Consider the following 27,827-nt stretch of genomic DNA (forward strand, 5'->3'; position numbering starts at 1 on the left):
GGCCGGATCTCAGCTCACTGCAAGTTCCGCCTCCCGGGTTTTACGCCTTTCTCCTGCCTCAGCCTCCCGAGTAGCTGGGACTACAGGCGCCCGCCACCTCGCCTGGCTAGTTTTTTGTATTTTTTAGTAGAGACGGGGTTTCACCGTGTTAGCCAGGATGGTCTCGATCTCCTGACCTCGTGATCCGCCCGTCTTGGCCTCCCAAAGTGCTGGGATTACAGGCTTGAGCCACCGCGCCCGGCCCTGGGGATCAAATTTCTACATGAGATTTGTGGGGATCAACAAACCATATTCAAACTACAGCATCTTCCCACTTCTCTTCAGGTGCTTGGCAAGCCTAAGCTTATCAGAGTGCTGCAGGTGCAGTGATACTGCTCTCTCAAAGTTCTCGCTTTCCTTCCCATCCAGGACACTCTCTGGCCTAGCGCTCAACTGGCATTTTCAGCGAATGAATCAATATAGTAGGAATTACAATCTTAGAACTTCCTAATTAGTGAGTCCTTTCTATGATCATATACTACATATGACATGTGTTGACATATGTTGACTTGCTGTCTTGTGATATGTTCTTATTACTTAACTCTTGCATGGATGTTCTTTTTTTCAGGTGTATATAATTTAGACTGTTCTCCTTAAAGGAAGGAGTAAAATTTTATCTACCACAGCTTGGGTCCTATGCTAAGTAAATGCTTGTAAACATTTAATTCACAAATAAATGAATAAGCAATATTTTAAGGCATTTGGAAATAAGTATTTTTAGCCTAAAAATGTTATTATTTCATAAAATGCTGGGTACAAGCTTTTTAAGGTGAGATTTTGTTATATTCTTCTTATTTAATTCCATTACTTGTCATGGCAGCAGGTGGCTGAATGGTTAGAATACAGATTTTGTGCTCAGACATACAAAACTTTGTTTGAATTCTGGCAGTATCACTGACTAGCTGTGTGACCTTGGTGATATGGTTTGAATGTTTGCCCCCTCCAAATCTCATGTTGAAATGTGATTCCCAGTATTGGGGGTGGGCTTAATGGGGGTGTTTGGGTCATGAAGGCAGGTCCCTCGTGAATAGATTAATGCCCTTTGGTGGGGAGGGGTGGTGGGTGAGTGAGTTCTCATTCTATTATTTCCCAGAAGAGCTGGTTGTTAAAAAGAGCCTGGCAGGTGATTGGATCACAGGGGCAGATGCCTCATGAACTCCTGACCTCAGATGATACTCCTGCTTCGGCTTCCTAAAGTGCTGGGATTACAGGTGTGAGCCACCGTGCCTGGCCTAAACATATTTCTTAATAATTATCCAATCTCAGGTATTCCTGGGGAGATGGAAGTGGAAAAGGAGTTCACAACTCTGTAAGTTGAGAGTTGCCTAAATAAATAAACATATCCACATGTATAATGTGCTACAGGGGTATGTATAATGTGCTACAGGGGTGTGGACAATGGAAAAATTAATTTTGCCTGGATAGTCAGGTAAGGCTGCTAGGAGGCAGTGATATTGGAGTTCCAGATTGGGCAGAGGGCTCAGAGTTGTCACACAGCAAATGCCTGAGGAATAGATGGTACGAATGACTCATAAGCTCATGGGTGCTGCCCAGCTGGTGTCTGTGTACACATGGTATCTTGTGTTTTTCACTTTCCTCCTACACACATTTCCATGTGCTGACATGGCTTTTGTATGATTCCATCATAGTTTGTGTGTGATTCCCTGATTAAATAACTCTAATATTTTATTATTATAAATAGACTCTAAGTCCTTGAGGGCAAGAAGTATGTCTCTGTTCATCCAGACAGTACCTAGACAGTACCTAGTATATAGTAGGTTCTCAGTAATGTTTGATATATAAATGAATGAGTGAACTCTTTTGACTGCTGGCCCTGCCATGTGCTGGCTGTGGGATCTTGAGTGAGTCCATTAACCCCTCTGCACCTCGGTGTGTCTGTAAAGTGGGTTAGTATATCTCACAGGTGAGCATATTTCACTATGTGTTGTGAGGACTAAGTGATTTGATGCCCTGTGGCTGAAGGTAGTAGGTGCGCATTAAATAATGGCACCCTTCAGCTCTGATAGCTGTGCTGCTGCATCTGGGAGACATGTACAGGCTTCATGGCAGAGTGAATCCTGGAGCATTCCACTGCAACTGCTGGCAGAAGAAAGGTTTCAAAACTCTTTCTTAATGCTAGGGTGAGACCTGTCCACTGATAAGGAGTTTCTATTTGGGATGACTAAAGGCACCATCTGGAAAGTACCAGGCCCCCGGGACTGCTCCCTGGCCTCCTACCTAGGCCCTGATTCCTCAGTGACAGTACTCAGGGGCATCACCGACTCAGGGAGGGGTCAGAGTTGAGTTCCCTTATCTCCTCTTGCCACCTTCACTGTAAAACTGGAGCTAACAAGGCTTCTCTCCTGTCAGTCATCCAGTGGAGATAAGTCACCCAGAATGTGAATCCCACGTGGGGCTTAAAAAGGTGTTTCAAAATATAAAACTCTGAGGGGAAAAAAAACCCTCGGGATATAGAAATTATCCCGAGGATAAATAAAAAACCCACCAAACTGATGAACTACCCATTTTTAAGGTTTTGGAGAGGGAAAATGAAAAGACTAAAGAGCAATTATTTTAAACTTTATACCAGGTAAAGTGTATTGATGGCTTCTAGGCTGGGGCCTTCCAGGAAGTCATTCATCAATTTCATTGTCTATTTAGTTGTTCATCCGCTGGACTCCTGTTTTGGTGAATGTTCCTGAGCCCAAGATGCTAATCCAATAGGCGGCCAGTAGTGACTGAAGGACATTTAATCCCCACAGTTCGTGCTACCTCTATGGACCTGCTCTGGGGATGTTGGTGGACTGCTGGCTTGGAAAGGTTCTGCTTCGGCCATGAGGAGAGGTAAAGCCAGAGAGGTGGGACTGAGCAACCCACTCTTTGGTGAGTAAATTGCCACTGAAATTCGGGGGCCATTCCCTGAAGTGAATCACATGCAGCCCTTGAAGTCTGAGTGATAAGGCAGCCAACAATTTAAAGGAAAATGCTCCAGCCCAAGTCAGGGGGACTGTCCCAAATTCCAGATGAATTCCAGCTGCCCTGCAGAGCAGGGTTTACAGGCATGGGGCTCACTAGTAGCTTCAGAGATGCCCTTTTGCCACATCTCTGGGATTTCTTGACCATGTCCTATTCTTAAAACCAAGAACCTGCCCCACTCAGCCAGGCTCCACCAGCGTTGAGGCCTTGGCAGGCTGAGGCCCAAAGGCTGCCTTTGTGGTGCATTTAAACCACCAAGAGAATCCGGCTGGGCCCTGGCGCCTTAATGTCTGGAATGGCAGGCAGACAAGCAGGCCAAGCACTCAGTGCAGCAGGAAGACCTGGGTGCCACTGAGGCCCCTAACAGGTGTAGTAAATATGTCTTAAATGAACGAATATATGTTTTGATGAAAGAAGCCCACAGTGCAGTATGAGCCCAAAGAGGGCTTACTGAAGGCTTCCTGGAGCAAGTGGCAGCTAAACTGAGACATGAAAAACAGGGAAGAGTAGCCAGGCCAAGCTGGGGTTTAACTGTCCCTAAAAGAAAGAAATGACCATAGCAGGGGTTTAACTAGAGGTGGCCGAAGGTCTTTCCAGACGCCCATTTCTCCCGCATAGCTTTGGAGTCAGACGATCCTGAGTTGGAATTCCCAGTTGTGTCCTTACAGACTGACGTCCCACACTACCAAACGCCGGCAACTGTCTCCAAGCACCCTAAAGCCAGGGCGGGAGCACGAGCGCCTACGGTGTTCCTTGGGGTGGAGTCCTTGCAGTGTCTAGAGGATCTGGCGGCTCCTGCGCCCCCATTTCTCCCATTTCCTGGACTATCCAGGGCAAGTCCCTCACCTCCCTGAGCATCGGTATCTTCTGAGAAAAGAAGCCGACCCCAGTGCCTACCTCATAGGATTACGTGAGACAACCGATGTCAAGCAATGTTGCTTTGCTGCCTGAGAACCCCTGCCTGTCCCTTTCTCTCTGATGCCTTTCGGGGCAGAGATCCAGAGATCCTGCCTGAGTCACTTTGGCGGGTTTAACGCCCAGCCGCGCCAGGCACACAGTAGGTGCTCCATAAGTGAAACAGTGCTGGGAAGAATTCGGGCCAGGGATGTGGAACTGTGTGTGGCTCTGCGGGCTCAGAGGTCCTCCGCGCGCCCCGCCACCTTGTGCGCTCGAGGGCGGGGCGCCAGGGTCGGGACCGGGCGTTCGGGCTCCACCCCCGGTACCTCGTTAGGCGATCCTGTTCTCGCCCTGGCTCTCGGGTGCTAGGAGACCACTGCCGGCGTCGGGTTGTGCGGGACGCTAACTGTATCCTCGGGATTTAACTCTGTGAGCCCGCGCGCGGAGGAGCTGGGGATAAGCGCCCCGGAAGCGCCCTGGAGCCCCAAACAGAGCGCGGCCGCTGGGGGATTGCGCGCGGCGCCGGGTCCGGGCGGGGCCCACTTTTCTGTCGGAGGACGCGAACCGGCACGCTGCGCCTTTAAGGGGTCCGGCTGGGCTGGGCGCCCGAGCTGGGAGCGGCGCTGGTAGGAGCGCGGCTGCAGGTCCGAGTCCGGGGCTAGGGACCGAGGGCCGGGGTCCAGGCCCGGAGGCGGGACCCAGGCGGCTGAGGCCGGTCAGGTGAGCGGGGGCGGGCGGATGGGCGGTGGTTCGGCCCTAGGGGGATGGGGCGCCTTGATGGCCCCGTGACCTCTACCCCAATGCCTCCCGGCAGCAGCGCATCGGGTGGAAAGAGTCGGGGATCTGCACCTGCCTTTCCACTACGCTCCCCGCGCGGACGCTGCCCCCACCTCCCGCTGCCTGGATAGGTTTGAGTTGCCCGAACCCCGGCGCCCGACGTCCGGGGTCCAGGCTGCCAGCCTCTTGAAGCCAGGGGACAGAGTGAGGACGGGTCGGGACCTGCACCCTCTTTCTACTCCGCCTACCCACCCCCTGCGCCCGCAGCAGCCCTTAGGCGCCCCTCGCAGTGCTGAGAGGATTTTGGGGCTCCTGCAGCCCCGTTTCCCCCATTTCATGGAGAAGGACTGCAGCTCGCCCTCCCAGACAGCATCTTGCTTCGTGTCACGCGCCGCCTCCGCGCCGCCCCCCAGATCTCTCTCCGCTAATACTCCCCTCCCCGAGCAGCCTTTCAGTTTCCCTTTCCCCAGCCTGCCCCGGCTCCCGTGCCCTTGCACCCTCTCCTTGTCGAAACCCTTGAGTCAGGGTGCTGTCCAGCCAGGTACTCGCCGGCAACCTGCGGTCCCCCGCCTACGGCGACACCGGCTTCCCGGCTGCCTCAGAAATGCGGATTGTGTAACGCCGGCTGCAGGGCAGTGCACGTGCAGGGTTTGCACCCCTGAGCCCACAGCGAGGCCCGCTGACAGAGTGAGGCATGGGGGAGTGGGGGAGGAAGAGGATGCCAGAGGGTCTAGATACTGTGCATGCAGGGAATATATATTTTGAGCCCTTTGTGTGCCCCAGGAGCTGGGTAGTTAAGAAAAGGAAATAAAGGGGGGTCTTACTCCAGCTGGGACCTAGAGGCCCGCATTTATCTCACCACCCCGCTCCCCGCTGCTCCTGCCTGCTCAGAAATCCCTAGTGGCTCCACCTGGCTAAGAGTTTAAAATAGTTTGTAATGAATAAGAGCTGACATAGAATAAGCAAATATTGTGTGCCAGGCCCTGTCCTAAGCCCCTTAAAATAATTACCTGCCATACTTTCCCCAACGGCCCCTTGAGGTAGGTACCACCGCTGTGCCCATTCCTGAGAGCAGGAATATGAGGCTTCCAGAGGTGGTCCCTTCCCAGGACACGAAGTGAGTCTGGCCTCAGAACCACCCCCCTCCCCCCACCCTCCCCCACCCGGCATCGAACCAGTAGACTTTTTACCCAATTTCAACAAATTCTTATCAAGAACATCAAATATAGGAAATTAGAAATAAGAGAAATTAATCACCTGTGTGTCTAGCACCAATTTATTTTTCTAAAATTTCGTTCTCAGACCAGCAAGGGCCTCTCAGTTTCTGGTATCAGTATCCACTTTAGAGGGTAGTGGCAATATTTAGATAAAATAATGCACAGGGCCCAGCGTGTGTTAAGCACTCAGAAAGCAGCAGCTGTTATTATGAAGAGTGGTAGTTGACCACTACCTTGAATTACTGGAAAAAAAATCATTAATAAATGGCTCACACTGACTCTGCAGAAGTTAACCATTTTTTGTGCTCAGAAAGGCCTATGAGACTTTCTCCAACTCTCTTTTCATCTTTTTATTATTTTTATTATTTTGCCTTTTTCGACACATTCTGTGGCTTTCTTCAACTCTAAATTACCCATTGTCTTTGTAGTTAGAGACGGAATTGCCCTTCTGTTTTTTTTTTTTTTTTTTAGCTTTTAAAATGTATGACCTTTGAGTTTTGTGAGCATCTGCAAACCTAGAGTAAAAGATGGGAATGCAGTTTGTGCAACTGGGAAGTAATTCTGAAACTTGATGTGAGAAAAAACTTGTCCTTAGAGGTGATCCTGGTTTGCAGTATGTGTTGGGTGAGGTCTATCCTGGGGGCAAGAGGTTAGACTCAAAGATTATCTTTGGGTTTAGAGGGAAGAGAGGCAAGCATGAGTGTTTTGACTGGGTGTGGTGGGCTCACACCTCAAAGTGGCCAGCACTTTGAGAGGCCAAGGCAAGAGGATAACCTAAACCCAGGAGTTCAAGACTAGCCTGGGCAACATGGCGAAACCCCATCTCTACCAAAAAAAAAAAAAAAAAAAATTAGCTGGGAGGGGTGTTGTGCACCTGTAGTCCCAGCTACTTGGGAGCCTGAGGTGGGAGGATTGCTTGAGCCTGGGAGGTCGAGGTTGCAGTGAGCTGAGATTGCACCACTACACTCCAGCCTAGGTGACAAAGTAAGACCCAGTCTCAGAAAATAAAAAAATAAATAAAGGATGAGTGTTTATCCTAGTAGGCTAGCAGGCAGCTGAGAGTGGAAAACAGCTTCACTATGTCATATTCTTTAAAAAAAATTTATTTTTTAGAGATGAAGTCTCACTATGTTTCCTACTCAAGCTGGCCTGGAACTCTTGGGCTCAAGTGATTCTCCCACCTCAGCCTCCCAAGTAGCTGGAACTACAGGTGTACACCACCACACCTGGCACACTATGTCATACTTTTTATGAAACTCCTGGTTATTTTGGTGATTAGATCAATTATTACTGTGATGAGTGTTCAAAAGAAAAGAGGCAAGGATATCCCCATCAAAGCTAAGTGTTCGGAGGATGCTGGGAAGCTAGTTCTGCAAGTTGAAAAAAAATTTATTAAAAAATTTCTCCTATTTGAATCTTAATTTTTTTTTTTTTTTTTTTTATAGAGACAGAGTCTCACTCTGTTACCCATGCTGGAGTGCAGTGGAGCAATCATAGCTCACTGTAACTTTAAACGTTTGGGCTCAAGCAATCCTGCTACCTCAGCCTCCTAAGTAATTGGGGCCACAGGTGTGTACCACCAAACCTGGGTACTTTATTTATTTATTTATTTTTAGATGAGTCTCGCTCTGTCGCCCAGGCTAGAGTGCAGTGGTATGATCTCAGCTCACCGCAACCTCCACCTCCCGGGTTCAAGCGATTCTCCTGCCTCAGCCTCCCGAGGAACTGGGATTACAGGCATGCACCAGCACGCCTGGCTAATTTTGTATTTTTAGTAGAGACGGGGTTTCTCCATGTTTGTCAGGCTGGTCTCAAACTCCTGACCTCAGGTGATCCGCCCGCCTTGACCTCCCAAAGTGCTGGGATTGCAGATGTGAGCCACTGCGCCCGGCCAAACCTGGGTAAGTTTTAAATTTTTTGTTGTTGGTTGTCACAACTTGTAGGTAATATCAAGTGAATAGAGGCCAAGGATGCTGCTAAACGTCCTACAATGCACAGGACAGTACCACAACAAAGAATTATATAGCCTCCAATGTCACTTGTGCCACAGTTGAGAAACTGAAACCAGACATGATTTTCACAACATTAAAGTCCTTTCTGACCTTGCATGTAGTTGCCTCTTCCAAGAAGATCAAGGTATTCTCCTAAACCAGACTCTTAGAAACCGTCTGGATCCTATTTGACGCTTCCCAATCCTAGAGGCCACGTAGGGTGTCGCTGCCCGTGGCTGGATGGGTTTGGGGTCTCTCATGAGCTTTTGTGCGACTCTCTGGTACTGTGCCAAGGAAACTGCTGATTCAGGGGAGCAGGACAGCACTCAGGAGGTATAGGCAGAGGTTCTTACACTGCTGCGGGTTGGGATCCTCTTCTTTTTAAGTAATATATTAACAGCAACCTTTACTCTTAGGCATTTTTCCAGAAGCTTGGCTGTTTGGCTGTTGGCATTGGGTGTTTGCCTTGTGATATATCCAGAAAAGGATTCAGACCTTACATATGATGAAGTCTGGGGATGGGACTGGATTCTGAGAGTATAAAGATGGCAATGCAGACCCTGCCCAGAGACTACTCAGGCATCTCCATAGGCCTGAGCAGTGGCCATGCAGGGTGGTGGAGGTATGGCAGGGCTGCCTAACTCTGCCTGTGAAGTCAGGCAAGATCCCAGCAGTGCAGAGTGACTGCTTAATATCTACCTGTCACTGCTTTGAACCGTTTCCTTGCATCATCCCATTTCATCCCCACACTGAGGTAGAATTCTAAGAGGTTAGGTCCCTTGCTACAGTCACATGGCAAGCATGTAACCAGAACAGAGTCACAGTGGTCAGTGGCAGAGCAGAAATTTGAACCCAGGTTGTTGAGCTGCAAAACTGAACTGTCAGAGGAGCATTTATAGAGAGGGGCAGTGCTTTAATAACCAAGACTTTTAGGATAGGCTGGAGCTCGCCAGGCAAGAGGGAGAATAGGTGTGCTGGGGAGAGGGGAGCAGGTGTGCCAAAGTCCTGGAGGTATGGGAGAGCACGGCGTGTCTGGGGGTTACAGATCATTATGGGAAGGGATGGAGGGCAGGTGATAGGCAGTGATAGAAGAAGATGACTCTTGAGAGATGGGCAGGCACCAAATCCTAAGTGCCTTCAATATCATGCTGAGAGCCACTGCCAGCCACTGGTGAATTAGCAGAGAGGAAGAGAAAGCTGTGTAACATTGAGCAGCTTGCTTAACTTCTCTAGGACCCAGCTGCCCATCCAAACTAAAACTTCTAAAACTATACTGCTCTGATGAATGTTTCTTTCATTGGTAGCCGTATGAGCAGAGTGAAGGAATGGCCTGTGTTGACACTGGTAGGGCAGCCCTGTTGATTCATGACTTCTCCCCCTAAGTCTGTGTGATGGCTGCAGGGAGTGGTTTCTTATCAGTCAGCAGTTGGTTCTGTTTCGGCTTTCCAGCTTATCATTTGGCATTGACCAAGTCCGCCAAGGGCAAGGCACAATGGATGCTAAGTATTGTGACAGAGGCAAAGATGTGGTCAGACTTCTTTTTGAGGGGCTTGCAGCCTAGTGGAGAGTCCAGCCAGTGTTTTCATCGCAAGATACAAATCACAAGTGTCTTGAGAAGGAAGTATTCATACCAAATATTCTGGGGCATGGAGAATGAAACAAAGGTTACTGGGGGATTGAGGAAAGGCTAAGTGAAGGAGATAACTTCTAGCTCCACCAGAAAGATTTTTTAAAGGATAACTGGGGGTAAACAGAGTACATCTTACAGGTAGAGAGAGTGGAGAAAATAGAGAAAAAAAACCAGAAAGCCAGTGCAGGTATAGTCATAAGGGAGTCAGATTATTAAGTGTATCTAGCATCTGATTCTCCACAGTTTCCATATTGTGGATGGGAAGCAAAAGTTTTCTTTTCTTTCTTTTTTTGAGACAGAGTCTCATTCTGTTGCCCAGGCTGGAGCGCAGTGGTGCAAACTTGGCTCACTGCAGCCTCTGCCTCCCGAATTTAAGGGATTCTCATGCTTCAGCCTCCTTAGTAGCTGGGACTACAGGTGTGTGCCACCATGCCTGGCTAATTTTTTTGTATTTTTAGTTAGAGACAGGATTTCACCATATTGGCCAGGCTAGTCTCGAACCTCAAGTGATCCACCTGCCTTAGCCTCCCAAAGTGCTGGGATTACAGGCGTGAGCCACTGCACCTGACTGGGAAACAGAAGTTTTCATAACAGGAAAATATTAATGGACTAGCCATGTGCAAAATTAGGTCCTACCTCATCATCTCTCCCTCTGTTTTCAACCCTGATGGTCAGTTAGGCTCCAGAAGCATCCATATTTTGACTCTGGGTCTCTCTCTGGTCGTCATATGGTTTGCAGGTATGATACAAACAATGGAAAGTAAAATTGCGACTCTTAAGGGAGGCAATGTCTCATGAAATCAAAGCCAGTGAGGTTGGAGAACTGCTTGGATGATGTGTCGAAGCAATAATAGGATCTGGCAATGTGAGATCTGCCAACAATTGATGAAGAGAAGGGATGAACACTCCTTTAGGGGAGAGACTTGAAAATCAAAGAATTGAGAGGCCCTTGAGAAATCAGTGAGGCCATAAGATATTTTTGCAAAAATGGCTTATGATAGCACAGTGATGACCAAATGTTAATTGGAAAAACTTATACTGTAAAACAGTTTACACGAGATCAAGTCTTTGTTCTAAGAATTCGCACAGGGCTGAGCATGGTGGCTCGCACCTGTAATCCCAGCACTTTGGGAGGGCAAGGCAAGAAGATTCTTGAGGCCAGGGGTTCGAGAACAGCCTGGGTAACATAGAGAGACCCCATCTCTACAAAAAGTGAAAAATTAGCTGGGCATGGTGGTGCATGCCTGTGGTCCCAGCTACTCACGAGGCTGAGGTGGAAGGATCACTTGGGCCCAGGAGGTCGAGGCTGCAGTGCGCTACTGCAATCTAACCTGGGCAACAGAGCAAGACCCTGTCCCAAATTAAAAAAAAAAAAAAAAAGCACAGAAGTGTAATTATAACCTAAATTTTGCTTAGTATTTACTATTGCTTTTAAAATAGATAGATTTGATTTTTGTTTTATTTATTTGGATAAAGTACTAAACAAAACTGTATTTTACTCTTAGCTATGAAATTCTGAGTGTGGCTTTACCATATATCCTTTTTTCTGGTGTTCATCTTCTTGGGCTACTGAGGTCTCCGGGGAGGAGATTCTGGCTAGAAAGAAGATGTGGATCAGCTCACAAGGACCCTGAATGCTAGACTTTGTGCTGGGAGTGGGAAGTCTTGTCCTGCTAAAGCCTGCCAGTGTTTATTAACAGGGCTCCTTTTCTTGTTTAACATCAACTTTGTTCCTGCAGTTAGAAGGTACTGTAGACCAACTTCACCTCCTTTTTTTTGTTTGTGTTTTAAGACGGAGTCTCGCTCTGTCACCCAGGCTGGAGTGCAATGGCTCCATCTCAGCTCATCGCAGCCTCCGCCTCTCAGGTTCAAGTGATTCTCCTGCCTCAACCTCCTGAGTAGCTGAGATTACAGGTGCCCGCCCCCACACCTGGCTAATTGTGTATTTTTAGTAGAGACAGGATTTCACCATGTTGGCCAGGCTGGTCTTGAGCTCCTAACCTCAGGTAATCCGCCCAGCTGAGCCTCCCAAAGTGCTGGGATTACAGCCATGAGCCACTGCACCTGGCCACTTCACCTCCTTTAGAAAGGCAAAACCCCAGGCGGGGCACGGTGGCTCACGCCTATAATCCCAGCACTTTGGGAGGCCGAGGCGGGTGGATCATTTGAGGCCAGGAGTTTGAGACCAGCCTGGCCAACATGGCGAAACCCTGTCTCTACTAAAAATACAAAAATTAGCCAGGCATGGTGGTGCATGCCTGTAGTCCCAGCTTCTTGGGGAGGAGGCGGCATGAGAATTGCTTGAACCCTGGAAGCAGAGGTTTCAGTGAGCTGAGATAGTGCCACTACACTGTAGGTCGGGCAACAGAGGGAGACCCTGTCTCGAAAGGAAGGGAGGGAGGGAGGGAGGGGCAAAAGCATCTTTGACCTCCCTGCTTTTCCTCTTATTTAAAAGTGCAAGTTTGGCCAACAGAGAATGTTTTGGGTGCTGAGGTTCTATTTTTGCTCTCTGCTATATAGCACACCAATAGAGGGCTATTTTAATTCCTTTCAGTGATGTGGCAAATAGTCATGTACATGATGCTCTTTCTAGCACTTTACCATTGAGGGGTGACCTGGCTGATGACAGTACATGTATTCATGCTAATTCAGTGAGAAATGTTCAGATCAAAGCCTGTTGTGGGCTCCACTAGAGCCTGAAGACTTTGGGCTCTTTGAAGGTAAAGGGTCAAGTGGCTTTTGGCTCCTGTTTTATCCAGCAGGAGACTGGCTTGTATTTCTGTAGGGTTGTCTTGTTTTAAACACGTTTTCAAGCAGGCAGTTATTCCAGACTATCACCACAGCCCACATCTTGACCAAAGAGGCTGATGTTGCCAGGTCAGTGCATGTGTGACATGTTTCATTGCCTTGCTTCTTGGCCAGTGTGATTTGTTAAAAGCTGTAGCACAGGATACACAACCCCCCTGCCTTCCAACTGAGCCTCGGACTGATCTGCCTGCCTGTCCCCCCTCTGCCTGTCACTTATCTAGAGGATGAGGTAGCACTGCTTTCTGGTTCTCTCTGATCCTCCACCCACAGGACCAGCCTCACTGGACTGACTTCTCTTTCCCACGGTGCTGCCCAGGTGGCCAAAGCAGGGAGGGACTGTGGGCTAGACTGGTTCTTGAATGAGAACCCCCATGAGGAACCAGTTGTCAGAGTTTTGGTGCAAAGCAAGAGAGAGTGAACCATCTAACCAGTACCTCTCCCAGAACCACAAAGGAGATAAGAATTTGTGGTTTATGGATGGTCGTGTTTCCAGGATAGAACGATAAGAACGTTTATCATTAGAAAAATTTAAATTCCTATCTTCTATCTTAGACTACTGGACTTTGAGTCTTAAGGACTAAAGTTCCTGCCATGCAGGCATAACTTTTGGACTGTCACGTAGACAGTAGTCCCCCAGTCATTGAATGTTAATAGAGTGGGCTGCTAGGCTGCGTAGCGTGTGTGGAGATGGAGGGAGTTTCATCTTCCGTCCTTCCAGCATCCACATTTGTATTTCTTCCCTCATAATGCGAAACAGTTAATATTTGGTTGCTGTCTTTAATGGGCCTTTTTTTTTTTTTTTTTTTTGAGACAGAGTCTTACTGTGTCACCCAGGCTGGAGTGCAGTGGCCTGATCTTGGCTCACTGCAACCTCCGCTTCCCAGGTTCAAGGGATTCTAGCTGGGACTACAGGCATGTACCACCACACCCGACTAATTTTTGTATTTTTAATAGAGATGGGGTCTTGCTACATTGCCCAGGCTTGTCTCGAACTCCTGGGCTCAAAGTGATCCTCCTGCTTCAGCCTCCCAAAGTGCTGGGATTACAAGTATGCGCCACGGTGCCTGGCCTCTTGAACTAGTGTAGAGTCTGGGACTGGCCAGTAGAACTTTTGCGATAAGGGAAATGTTCTATATTTCTGCTGTCCAATATGATAACCACAAACTAGTGGCTACTGAGCATTTGACATGTGGCTAGTGCAGCTGAGGATCTGAATTTTAAATTTTATTTAATTTCAATTTAATTTTAAGCAGCCACATGTGACTAGTGGCTAACATATTGAACAATACAGATGGACTACTTTATTTGAGGAGTTTATATTGTAGTTTTTTTGTTTGTTTGTTTGTTTGTTTGTTTGTTTTTGAGACAGTCTCGCTCTGTCATCCAGGCTAGAGTACAATGGCACAGTCGTGGCTCATTGCAACCTCCACCTCCCAGTCAAGCGATCCTTGTGCCTCAGCCTCCTGAGTTGCTGGGACTACAGGCACACAGCACCACGCCTGGCTAATTTTTGTATTTTTAGTAGAGTCGGGGTTTCACCATGTTGGCCAGGCTGGTCTCGAATTCCTGGCCTCAAGTGATCCACCCGCCTTGGCCTCCCAAAGTGCTGGGATTACAGGTGTGAGCCACAGTACCTATATAATGAAAAACTATATTGTAGTTTTTCATTAAATACGCACATAGTAGCACTTCAAAAGGGACAGAAGGTGTCAGTGAAAAGTCTCCCTCTCATTTCTGTCCCCAGCCCTGCAGTTTCCCAGTGCTAACCATAATCATGGCCAATTTCTTTTGTGTCCATTCAGAAGGATTTCCCACATACATAAGCATAACAAATATGTTTTCTCTCTCACTCTCTGTTTTTCAATATTAGAAGTATTACTCTTAACCACTGTCTTCTGTTCCATGCTTTTTTGAGTTAATGTACCTTGGAGGTCATTACCCATAGGAACAAATAGGACTGTCTCATTATTTAAATGGTTTACATTTAATTTCTATTTGTATTTAATGGCTACATGTATTTCTTTGCAAAGCTATATCATCATTTACTTAACTATAAGTTCACTATATGTGAGCATGTGAATTATTTCCAATCTTTTGCCATTTTGAATACTATTGTAATACTCTTACACAAACATTTTCACATATAATCAGGGATAAACATAGATAAATTCCTAGAAGAAAAGCTCATAGCCAGGCATGGTGGCTCACACCTGTAATCCTAGCACTTTGGGAGGCCAAGGCAGGCAGATCACCTGAGGTCGGGCATTTGAATACCAGTCTGACCAACATAGAGAAACCCTGATTCTACTAAAAATACAAAATTAGCCGGGCGTGGTGGCACATGCCTGTAGTCCCAGCTACTCGGGAGGCTGAGGCAGGAGAATCACTTGAACCCAGGAGGTGGAGGTTGCAGTGAGCCGAGATCGTGCCACCGTACACCAGCCTGGGCAACAAGAGCGAAACTCCATCTCAAAAAACAAACAACAAAAAAGAGATGATCATTAGGTCAAGGATATGTGCATTTTCCATATCCGCAAATTTTGCCAAATTGCAATCTGTAGAGTTTGCTGATGAGAATGCAAATTGGTACATTATATGAGAGCATCTATTTTTCCATAGCCTCAATGACACAGTCTGTATTAAACTTCTTGTTCTTTGCCAGTACAATAAAGGAAGATCACCATCACCCTGTAGATTTAATTTGCATATCTCTTATTATAAATGAGATTGAGCATCTTTTTATATGTTTAAGAGTCATTTGTATTTCGTTCCTGGTGAATTACCTGTTCAGATCATTTGCTCATTTTTGTATCAGGTTTTGCTGTTGTTGGTCTTGATTTGTGGGAACCCTTTATACATTAAGGAAATTACTATGTTGTCTAAGTATTTACAAATTTTAATCTTGTTCATTGCATCTCTTTCCATGTGGAAATTTAAAAAGTTTTTTATGCAACTAATACTCTTTTTGTTATGACCTCTGGATGTTAGACATTACTTAGAAAGCCCTTTCCTATGGAGATACTTTTAAAATAGAATTCTCATGTTTCCTCCTAGAACTTTGATGGTTTTATTTTTTATATTTAACTCTTCGATTCATCTGAAACAATTCAGGGGTTTTGCTGATTTCATTTCCTTTGCTCATCTCATTCTCTGGCTGCTGGGCAGTTTGTAGTGCCTCCCTGCTTCTGCCTGGCCCAGTTTTGGAGCGGTGCAGCTCCCCTGACAGTACCAGTGCCGACACTCTGGTAACAATATTATCCTCACTTGCCCATTGGTTGCTGCCTTGCTTCCATTCCTTTCTGAACACACTGTTTAGGTAAGCCCTAACCCCAGTGGAGGAGAGCTTGAACTATCGTTCCATGCTGGACTAGTCACCAGATTTCTTCTTTGACCTCTGTCAGTCCTTCCTAGTCCTGGCTCATTATCTGAGATGCCCTGCCCTTTGTGCACATTTGCCTTATTGCCTCACTGGGGTAGGTGACCTGAACAAGAGGCTATAAAGTATAAAGCCTTGTTTATACTACAAGAGGCTTGTAGTATAAAGCCACAAGCTGTTTGTACTTTGCCTGTGCCGAGGAACAGAGCACTCCACCTTCACTGAAGCCAGCAATTTGGCTGGCTGTTAGCACTTCATTCATATTCCCTAGTATGAGTTAATACTTTGTCATTTTATTTCTTGTGATTCCAGAATCTCATTTTCAGCTTCTGCCAGAGCCAGTAGCAGTTGGGAAAGAAGGCTGTGCTCTTTGAAGAGTGAGTATGGATTTTGACCACCATAGATTTACCCCAAAAGGCAGCCTTTAATGAGACTGGGACTGCTGTTGGGAGCCCCGCTCCCGAGCCCTCTGCAGGCCAAACTGTGCTGCATGATTTCTCTGATCAGTAGGTCTGGTGGGAAGGGATTCGGCACCTGGTGGTTTTCAAAGCTCTGGTGCACACCCTAAAAACTCCCTACAAATAGTTTTGAAAGACTCTGCGGGGGAACCTGGCTCTGAATTTGAAGGGAGTCTGGAAGGCATGGGCTCATGGGCCCCAATGCTTTCCTGGAAAGGGGACACTTGAACCGGCCCTGAGGGCAGAGAAGAGTTCATCAGGCAGCTCAGACGTGGGAGTGCTCCACACCAAGGGGTCAGCAGGAAGGAAGACAGAATGAAGCTGTGTGGGGCTTGCATGGGGGCTGGGAGCTGGTTATTTGGGGTGCAGGCAAAGACATGGGTGTCAGGACTGGGAAGTTGAGCTGGGACCACATGGGGCGGTCAGAGTTCACATTTTATTTGGTGGATATGAGACCAGCATAGCCTGATCCTTGGTGTGAACTGAGAAGATTCCTGTGGCAGCTGATGGTGGTGGGACTGTGGGGCATGAAAGAGTAGCCTTTACAGAAACAGGAGGGAGAGGAAGGGAGGACCTGGACCCAGTGTGGTGACTGAGGGGAGCTGCGGTCTGACTCATACAAAGTCCTACACCTGGTGACAATTTTTCTTTTTACCTTACATTCCTAGTAAATGTTGAACCCAACTGGGATTGGGTTTTTAGGGATTAGTTTTTAGGGATGTAAGTCCCCTAAGGCTGTGCTGTCTAATATGGTAGTTCTTATCCACATGTAGCTGTTGAGCACTTGAAGTGTGGCTAGTGTGGCTGAAGAACCGAAGTCTGAATTTTCTTTGGCTTTAATCAATTTAAGTTTAAATTGCCATATATTGGGCAGTGCAGTTTGTTTAGACTTGGACAAGTTGACTCCAGTGCTGGTGCCTCTTCACCTTTGCCTAACAGGAGTGATGAGCAAGTAGGAGAATGAAATATGCATTGGCATCTAGGAGGTTAGACTGATGCAATTACTGTCGGCAGAAATCAGTAAGTTGGCCAGGTGCAGCAGCTTGCGCCTGTAATCCCAGCACTTTGAGAGGCTGAGGCAGGGGGATCACTTGAGGTCAGGAGTTTGAGACCAGCCCAACATGGTGAAACCCTGTCTCTACTAAAAAGACAAAAATTAGCTAGGCATGGTGGCAGATGCCTGTAATCCCAGCTACTCAGGAGGCTGAGACAGGAGAAGCGCTTGAACCCAGGAGGCAGAGGTGGTAGTGAACCAAGATTATACCACTACATTCCAGCCTGGCTGACACAGCGAGACTCCATCTCAAAAAAAAAAAAAAAAAGAAAGAAAGAAAAAAAGAAATCAGTAAGTCAGGAGAAGCAAGGAGAGATGTGTCTATGAGATTCTATGAAAGTGTTTTACGTTGTTTATTCTTGGATTTTACTTTATACCCTGAAGACTAAGATATCGGAACTCAAGATCCCAGTTTTCAAATCAGTGAGAACATTAAAAGAAAACTGTGAGATGTGCCTTACCCCTAACCCCAGATTAAACTTCATTTCCCTGATTCAATGTTTATCTGGATCCACTGACATGTCCCCCATCCAATTAATCTTTGCCACTGTGTTCAGACATAAGGGCCCCCAAATGCACAGCTTGGGTGTTAAGCAGTGGCAGAGGATCCTGAGCCTGGGATGTGAGAGTATGTTTTCCCTGGTGCCAGCATGGCCAGCTCTCCTTCCTGGCACTGCCTGCTTCACACTGTGCCGCAGTGTCTTTAACCCTGGGGTGCCTCACTTTACACGATAAATAGATAAAATGAAGTGTTTTTCTTTTTCAGTGTATTCAGTCAGGCGATAAACATGAGCAAGCACCAAGTCTTTGCCAGGTGATGTTTTAGGTTCTGGGAACTCTAATAGGAAAGAAGATTCTTGTGGGGGCGAGCCAGATCCTACTCTTTAATTGCCTGGCATAATTCCAGAAATGTTTAAGTCACCAAAGTAAGAAAGAACAGACGTGACTATTTGAATGTTCTCATTAAATAGGTGAGGAAGCCAAGGTCTCCCAGCTGACATGTGGAAGAGCCACGTTGGAGAGGGCCAGCTGCCACACTGGTGCCCCCAGCCTGGTGCCATCCATCGCACGAGTCTGCCATTTATGGACGACCACCACGATTTTTGCTAGATTCATGTATCACCTACTAAACATTTTTCTTTAAATTTACTCCTTTTTTTTTTTAAACAGTCTCCTTCTGTCACCTAGGCTGGAGTGCAGTGGCACATTCTCAGCTCACTGAAACCTCAGCCTCCAGGCCCAAGTGATCCTCCCACCTCAGCCTCCTGAGTAGCTGAGACTACGGCGCATGCCACCATGCCCTGCTAATTTTTGTATTTTTTATAGAGATGGGGTCTCTCCATGTTGCCCAGGCCAGTCTCAAACTCCTCTGCTCAAGCAATCCGCCCGCCTCAGCATCCCAAAGTGCTGGGATTATAGGCATGAGCCACCACCCCCAGCCTAGAGAGCTGTTTAACACCACCACACTGAGAGTTTCTCTTTGACCCAACCAGGACTGAAAAGAGCTGAAAAGAGATGACTTTCCTAGTATATATGTTGTTATCCGATGCTGTGTACCCCTGAAACACTCTTTAGTACTCTCCTACTCACTAAAGTCATCTTGCAAACTCTCAGTTGTATGGGTCCCATGCTTTGGGAAACTCAAGTCACACTTCTTAGTTGATCTCTGATTTTTGGCCATTGGCAGTTCCTGGTTTATAATGCTTCAGTTTTTTTCTGCCTCCAGCCTCTCCCCTGGGTACATAGAGTATTCTAGAAATAAACACCAGCATGGCAGGGGAGCTGTCTTTTTAAAGGAAAGCTGAAGCAAGTCCTTTGTAAAATGAAGGATGTCATAGAGGTAGGAATAAATTGCCTACTCTTTATCTGTACAGAAAACTCAGAATTGTGGTTTCTTCAACTAAGATCTGGATTTATTTGACCTTGTCAGGGAGAGTGTGCAGGGTTTTCTGTAATAAGTCCAAACCTTGCTAAATTGATCATGTTCTACAAAAGCTGCTTAGGGAAGACTTTATTCTGCTGTTAAATAGAAGATGGAGCCAGATGCGGCCTTTGCTGAAACTGACTGGCATTTTGGCAGGCACCGACAGAGCAGAGAGGGGTTTTTTTGATGATGTGCCTTCATTTTGGGGCTATCATCTCCAGTGTCAGAGTCTATGATATATATGGCTTTGGGCATAAATTGTTCTAATTCCTAGTCCAAAGGACTCCCTGCTGCTCAGTAATCTGAATTCACAGTGGCTCCCAGCAGTTTTTAAGGACTTTGTATGATGTGGAAAAGTCTTCTCAAAGCTGACGGTCCCCATCTTTGTCAACTTATTCACAGCCCACGATGTTCCAGCAGACCTGTACAGATTCCCTTCAGTCTGTGATTAACTCGCTTACTCCTTGATGGTGATGCCTTCTAGCAGGGTAAATTGTAGCCAGTGTTAAATAGGTGACTCCTTCAGGGATTTTTGTAATTACTAAAAGAGGAAAGATGTCAGGTCTCTTACAGAATCATTGGGAATGGTTGTTCCTGAAAGAAATGAAACAGATGGAACCCATTTTGTAAATTTGCTTTTCATTGATTCATTTGTACCTTATTTGTGTCCTGTGCCATACTTGACACTGAGAAAGAACATACATGATTGTCCCTACCCTCAAGGAGCTCTGGTTCCAGAAGGAAAAGCAGGCCAATGATTTAAGTGTGCTGGGAAAATTATTTACAGTGACTAAGAAACTGAGAGGGCAGTTGCATCAGGGACAAAGCCAGTGCTTATGCCCTGGGGAGGTGGCAGCTTTCATCACTGTAGACTCAGGACTGTACTCAAGTAGAGTATGTGTATGTAATGAAAAGAACCATCTAACCCACCTATGGGTGCATCTGTCTCCTTCTCCAGGCTGTGAGGTGCTTGCTAGGCGAAACCTCTTGAAGATGGAGAGCTCATATCTTCATGGAGAAATTAGGGATGATGAATGTAGACACCTAACAGCAAAGAGGTTACACAGACTGAGGAAAGGCCATTTGTGAAAAAAAAAAATAGACAAAGTGGAGCTTGGTGCAAAGGTAGTGGATTGGAGTTGGAAACCTGTTTCATAATCACGACTACTAGCTGGGTGACCTTGGGCAAGTTAGCCTCTCAGAGCCTCAACTTCCTCAGCCTATAAAACAGGATGAAACAACTGCCTTTCCTATGTGACAGGGTTGATGTGCTATATCAAGGGTTGGCAAATTAGAGCCTACAGGTCAAATTTGGCCTACAGTCTAGTTCTGTGAAGTTTTATTGGAACACAGTCATACTCATTTGTTACATATCTTCAATGGCTGCTTTCTCATCCAGTGGCAGATTGAGTAGCTGTGATAGAGACTCTGTGTCCCACAGTGCTAAAATCATCACTGTCTGGCGCTTTACAGAAAAAGCATGCTGACCATTGTGCTCAGTGGTTTGGGAGGTTATACTGTGCTGCATTGAACTTGTTATCAAATTGAATTAACTATCAGTCGATAGAGGCATATGGGAGAGATTGCTTCATTTCCCAGGAAATATAGGGAAAGCCATGATTTGCTAGATGTTAATGCTTTTTCTTAAAGAAATCTGTATTATGTTTGGTGAATCCTACACACTTAGCACAGATGGCTGGGAATCAAGGCAGAGGTTCACACCTGGCTTCCAGGTCCTTCCAGGTGTTGTATTGGGGAGAATGATGGGACTTGAAATATATATTTATATACTTTATGATATATATGTGTGTATATACATATATGTGTATACACACACACACACATATATATATATGTAAATAGATATGAGGTCTTGCCATGTTGACCAGGCTGGTCTTGAATGCCTGGCCTCAAGCTATCCTTCTACCTCTGCCTCCCAAAGTGTTGAGAATACAGGCATGAGCCACGGAACCCAGCCTGAAGTATTTTTCATTCCATGCTAGAATGAACTGTAATGTAAGCTCATAAGACAGGACAGGGCAGGGCCTCTGATACAGCTGGAATTCTAATGCCCCGATAATGTGTCAGGTCCTAGTCTTGGTGCTGGGGACACCCAGTCCTTACTCTCATGCATCCCACATTCTAGCCTTCAGATGTGTAAGTCTTTAGGAAGATCTCAGAAAGTACACTGAAAACTACCGTTTTGGCTTATTCCCCCCTAACTTTGTATGACGTATTTATTTTTAGAATTGGTTATATATTTACGAAACAACTTAAACGTTTTAAAAAGTGAAAAATAAGTCTCCTGTCTATTCCTGACACTTAGCTATCTAATTCCCCACCTTAGATGCAATCACAGTTACTGGTTTCTTGTATCCATGTGTACATGTATATTTGTTCATTGATTTCTTTAAAAGTCTGTCTTTTTTTTTTTAAAGGTTCTCACTCCATTGCCTAGGCTGGAGTGCAGTGGTGCATTCATTGCTTACTACAGCTTCAAACTCCTGGGCTCAAGTGATCCTCCTGCCTCAGCCTCCCAAAGTGCTGGATCACAGGCATGAGCTACCACGCCCAACCTGTCCTCGTTTTTTATCTGTTTTTGTTTTTGTTTTGTTTTGTTTTGAGATGGAGTCTTGCTCTTGTTGCCCAGGCTAGAATGTAATGGCACGATCTCGGTTCACTGCAACCTCCACCTCCTGGGTTCAGGCGATTCTCCTGATTCTCCTGCCTCAGCCTCCTGAGTAGCTGGGATTACAGGCGCCTGCCGCCACACTTGGCTAGTTTTTGTATTTGTAGTAGAGATGGGTTTTAACCATGTTGGCCAGGCTAGTCTCAAACTCTTGACCTCAGGTGATCTGCCCAGCTCAGCCTCCCAAAGTGCTGGGATTACAGGCATGAGCCACTGCACCCAGCTTCTTTGTTATTTTTAAATACTGCAAGCCTAAAGAAAGATTGAAAGGATAATATTATGTAACCTTCACCTGGATTCCCCAGTGGTTAGCATTTTACCATATTTGCTTTATTTCTCTCTTTTCCTCCCACCAACACACACACCAACACACACACACACACACCAACACACACACACACACACACACTACATTTTCTCTCCTGAACCTTTAAAAGTGAGTAGCAGATACCATCATACTTCACCCCTTACAGCTTCAGCAGACAGCTCCTAAGAGGGAAGATATTCTCCTATGTACATACATAACCACAATTTCATCATCATACTCAAGAATTGTATCACTGATACAATGACGTTGTCTAATACCCAGCCCTTATGCAGATCTCCACATTTGTCCCAACAATGTCCTTTATAGTGTTTTTTACAAATCCAGGCTCCTCTGAAAAATTCCTCGTTACTTTTAGTTGTCACATCTATTTTTTTTTTTTTTTAAAGCACTTGCCTGCTTTGGTTTCTTCCTGTTCTTTACCCTCATTCTGGGAACTTCACTTTTCTTGTCCCCTTTGCTTCTTTGCCTCTTTTCCCTTGATACAGAGTTTTAATATCGTCATTCTCTTTGGCCCCTGCAGGAGTCCGCCAGTCTGAAAGAGCAGGATGGATCTTGATGTGGTTAACATGTTTGTGATTGCGGGCGGGACACTGGCCATCCCAATCCTGGCATTCGTGGCTTCATTTCTTCTGTGGCCTTCAGCGCTGATAAGAATCTACTATTGGTAAGCCAGTTGCATCATTGACATTTTCAAGAGTATCATAATATTGACAACTTCTCTGCTTGTCCTTTTTGTGGTGGTTGTCCTACATTTTGTCAGGAAATAGACATAGAGAAAAGTTGAAAGGTACTCATCCTGTTTGGAATTTTGGGAGTGCTCTTGAAGAATATTACCAGATCAGTTCTTTCAGGTTTGTTGGCTTATTTGTTTATTTTTTGGAGACAGAGTTGTGCTCTGTTGCCCAGGCTGGAGTGCAGTGGGACGATCTCAGCTCACTGCAACCTCCACCTCCTGGGTTCAATCAATTTTCCTGCTTTAGCCTCCGAGTAGCTGGGATTTTACAGGTGTGTGCCACCAAGCCCAGCTAATTTTTTTTGTATTTTTAGTACAGGTGGGGTTTCACCACATTGGCCAGGCTAGTCTCAAACTCCTAGCCTCAAATGATCCACACATCTCGCCCTCTCAAAGTGCTGGAATTACAGGCATGAGCCATCATGCCTGGCCCTTTCAAGTTTCTGATAGCATCTTTCTCTACCCACATTCCCAAAGTCAGTGATTCTGTCTTCAAGCAAGTATTGCACATTTTTATGGGAACTTCTTTGATATCTTCTTGATCATCGGTTGTTTTTTGTTTTTTTTGGTTTTTTGTTTTGTTTTGTTTTGTTTTGTTTTTGAGACAGAGTCTCCCTCTGTCACCTAGGCTGGAGTGCAGTGGTGTGATCTTGGCTCATTGCAACCTCTGCTTCCCAGGCTGAAGTGATTCTCCTGCGTCAGCCTCCCGAGTAGCTGGGAGTACAGGTGCATGTCACCATGCCTGGCTAATTTTTGTGTTTTTAGTAGAGACAGGCTTTCACCATGTTGGCCAAGCTGGTCTCAAACTCCTGACCTCAAGTGATCCTCCCACCTCATCCTCCCGAAGTGCTGGGATTACAGGTGTGAGCCACTGCGCCTGGCCTTGATCATTGGATTCTGACTCTGTGATGTCCTGACAGGTGCAGCGATGTTACTGAAAGATGAACAAGAAAGACCAGAACCATTGAGATGGCATGTGTAGGACAGAATACTTTTAGAGTTGTTCTAGAAGTGTTCATTAGTAAATAAGTGACAGAAAGAAAAATAAATTTCCAAAATATGTCATTCTTGTACCACTATTATTCTTGTCCTGTCTGGATACCACCTGTCCTTTTATTTTGTATTTTCTTTAGAGTGAGCCATCTTTAAAAAAAAAAAAGTCATTAAATCAAGTATTTAAAAAGTGATATGAATATCACTCCCTTAAGTGGAAAGCTTGTCATAAATAGTAAATTAATATCAAAAAGTGCCTGGCGGGTGGCTCATGCCTGTAATCCCAGCATTTTGGGAGGCCGAGGCAGGCAGATCACCTGAGGTCGGGAGTTTGAGACCAGCCTGACCAACATGGAGAAACCCTGTCTCTACTAAAAATACAAAATTAGCCAGGCATGGTGGTGCATGCCTGTAATCCCAGCTATTCGGGAGACTGAGGCAGGAGAATCGCTTGAACGATTCTCCTCTGAGGCAGAGGTTGCAGTTAGCTGAGATCGTGCCATTGCACTCCAGCCTCGGCAACAAGAGCACAACTCCATCTCAAAAAATAATATATATATATATATAGTAAAAATAAACACAATGACATTAAACGGTCTTATTAAATTCTGTCTCCTTTTACTTTGTTACAAAGCATGAGCAGCATGAAAGATGTAGCAGCCCTGAGCTGAGCCTTTCTCCTTGTTGGAATCAGAAGTTTAACAGTTAAAAAGAAAGTGATTTTCTCATGATGTGCTTCATTGCCTTTTCATGCCACTGTCCAATTATCAAATGAAATTGCCCTTCCCACCCCCATGGTGTACATCCCCTGGTGAAGGGAGCACCGAAATAGACCTGGTTCCTCTCTGTGCTCTAGGTAAGCCCACTAAGATCTAACTGGGACTTTGGGAAGTCAGAACTCACTTCTGTATGTAGAAGAGTGCAGGGAGGGTGTTATACCCTTTATCTGCCCTCTTTTCTGGCTCCCTTTTGTTTCACTTGAGTGTGGAATTTTCCGCCTGCCAGCCAGGCTCTGACCCTTGAAAGGAAACTAATTGAATGGAATGGAGCTTTTCATCTTTCACTCTTGCTCTCTGGGAGTGGGAGTGGGGAGTTGTGACCCTCTCCCGAGTCACCCGGGACCCACCTTCTGCATTGAGAAAGCGAGACTCGCTCTGAAGCTGAAATGCCGTTGCCCTTGCGGTGCTGGTAGTAGGAGTTCTGTGCTTTGTGGGCTAAGGCTCCTGGATGACCCCTGACATGGAGAAGCCAGAGTTGCGTGCCCCTTCTCATGGCCTTGTCAAGGCATCATGGACTGCCACACACAAAATGCTGTTTTTATTAACCACATGAAATTGAAGCAGAGAACGCAATTCACTGATGTGGCTTGTAACCATGGATATGGCCACATACAGAGGTGTGATTATATAAAGGTTATTCCGCCCACCTCGTGTGGAAACCAGCCTCAATGCTGCATAGTCCCCCAACAGTTCCCTGGGCTGTCGAGGAGAAGGCTTTCAGAGTCAGGGTGTCAGGGTAATTTTGATGTTTCATTTGTAATGAGAAAAATAAGTTGATAGCAATAAAGTTAAAATTGACGTAACTTAAAAGTCACCATTTTAAAGTGTACAATTCAAGGCTGGGCACGGTGGCTCACACCTGTAATCCCAGCGCTTTGGGAGGCTGAGGCGGGTGGATCACTTGAGGGCAGGAGTTCAAGCACTTTGGGAGGCTGAGGCGGGTGGATCACTTGAGGCCAGCTGGCCAACATGGTGAAGCCTGTCTCTACTAAAAACACAAAAAGTTAGCCAGGCATGGTGGTGCGTGCCTGTAATTCCAGCTACCTGGGAGGCTGAGGCAGAAGAATTGCTTGAACCCAGGAAGCAGGGGTTGCATTGAGCCGAGATCGTGCCACTGCATTCCAGCCTGGGTGACAGAGTAAGACTTTGTCTAAATAAATAAATAAATGAAATATAAATAAATAAATAAATAAAGTGTACAATTCAGTAGTTTTAATGTATTCAGAGTGTTGTATAACCATTACCACTATTTAATTTCAAATATTTCCACCTCCCCAAAGGAGTCCCCATACCTAGTAGCCGTCACCCCCAGTTTCTCCCTCACTTCATCTTCTGGCAACCACTTACCTACTTCCTGTCTTTTTAGATGTGCCCATTACGGACATTTCACATAAATGGGGTTATATAATGTGTGACCTTTGTGTCTGGTTTCTCTCACTTAGCATAATGTTTTCAAGGTTCCTCCATGTTGTAGCATACATCACTCCTTCACTTTCTGTTGTGGTTGAAGAATGTTCCATTGTGTGCACATGCACAGTTTGTGTATCCATTCGTCTGTTGATGGACACTTGGGTTGTTTCCACCTTTTGGCTATTATGAATGATGCTGCATAGCAAATAATTCACTTTTATTAACAAATAATACCACAAAAAACCAGAGAGGCCCCACAGGGCAGAGCATTCAGAGCCTCTTTAATTGGCAGTGTGGATGCATGGGGTCTTAAAGCCTGCCCATGCCTGTCACCCAGCTCAGAGCTGTGGCTGAAAGACAAACACAATGCTCTTTATTTTGTGAACTCAGGCACACAGGCCAAGAAGAAAACCCAGCTGGTTGGGGAAGATGAAAATCCTAGAAAACCTTTCAGATCATGCCAGGTGGCATTGTGACATGGAGGATTATGGTTTTAGTAATAAAACCCATGATGCCATTGCAGAGAGCTGTCAGCAATCCTGTGAGGCACTTCCTCCGCATCACTGAAATGCACAGACTGTTTCCTCCAAATAGCCTCACCGCAAGTGACATTTACACGGTAGTTGTCATAGAATGAGCAGCTTCACCATGAGTCACTTATATCCCTTAACCACAGCGACTCCTCCAAAGGGCTTCATTGGCTCGGCTGCCAGTAATGGCCACCAGTGGGTTCACCTCACAGACCTAGGTAGGTCAGGTTAATTTTCAGGATTGCTACACAAACAGGATCAGCAGGCAGTAGAGATAGCTTGGCACCCACTCCCCGTTCCCCGCTGTCCTGCCATATGATCATAAGGGTTTGGTGAAGTCATCACATTGTGCAAGCTCCTGGAGTTCCCTCTGGGATCGTCTCAGCTCCTCTGGGAACAAGAACAGGTGTCCCCAGTAGGCCACAGCAAGTCTTCAGAGCAGCTCTCTCTGGGTTTAAGTGTCCTTGGAGCATGGCCAGCACACTTCCACAGCACCGTGGACTATGGCTGCTCCTGCAGGAGGTACCAAATGCTTCAACGTGAGTCAACAGAGAGCCACAACCGGGGGTGCTGTGGCCACTGAGGATGACATCAGGTCTGATTTTCATTGTGTAATGAAAATATCAGGACAAGGCCGGGCGCGGTGGCTCAAGCCTGTAATCCCAGCACTTTGGGAGGCCGAGACGGGCGGATCACAAGGTCAGGAGATCGAGACCATCCTGGCTAACACAGTGAAACCCTGTCTCTACTAAAAAATACAAAAAACTAGCCAGGTGAGGTGGCGGGTGCCTGTAGTCCCAGCTACTCGGGAAGCTGAGGCAGGAGAATGGCGTAAAGCGGGGAGGCGGAGCTTGCAGTGAGCTGAGATCCGGCCACTGCACTCCAGCCTGGGCAACAGAGCAAGACTCCGTCTCACAAAAAAAAAAAAAAAAAAAAAAAAAAAAAAGAAAATATCAGGACTGTTCACAAGATGAAAAAGACAGATTTTCTAAGATTTTTGTTTTCCCAAAGAAACTCAGTTGTGAAATCAAGGTAAGAAATCATAGTGAACAGTTCACTTGTATAAATATAAGAAAGAAAAGGGGGCCAGGCGCGGTGGCTCACGCCTGTAATCCTAGCACTTTGGGAGGCCGAGGCGGGCGGATCACGAGGTCAGGAGATGGAGGCCATCCTGGCTAACACGGCGAAACCCCGTCTCTACTAAAAAATACAAAACAA

General features: G+C 46.2%; 1 protein-coding gene across 3 annotated transcripts in view; it reads left to right on the forward strand.

The window, feature by feature from the left end:
• ABHD6 (abhydrolase domain containing 6) overlaps positions 1–27,827 on the forward strand; it is a 70,917-nt gene that overhangs the window by 10,496 nt on the left and 32,594 nt on the right. The window contains exons 1-3 of one of the 3 annotated variants that reach the window (XM_030926823.1): positions 4,290–4,632; positions 16,024–16,088; positions 22,685–22,828. In XM_030926823.1, coding sequence (XP_030782683.1) covers positions 22,710–22,828 — 119 coding nt within the window. In that variant the 5' untranslated portion in view covers positions 4,290–4,632; positions 16,024–16,088; positions 22,685–22,709. Of the gene's footprint in view, positions 1–4,211; positions 4,633–16,023; positions 16,089–22,684; positions 22,829–27,827 lie in introns of those variants that run through there. The other 2 variants (XM_030926812.1, XM_030926828.1) reach the window with 2 other exon arrangements.

The sequence above is a fragment of the Rhinopithecus roxellana genome, chromosome 1 (assembly GCF_007565055.1).
Source record: "Rhinopithecus roxellana isolate Shanxi Qingling chromosome 1, ASM756505v1, whole genome shotgun sequence".
Lineage (NCBI taxonomy): Eukaryota > Metazoa > Chordata > Mammalia > Primates > Cercopithecidae > Rhinopithecus > Rhinopithecus roxellana.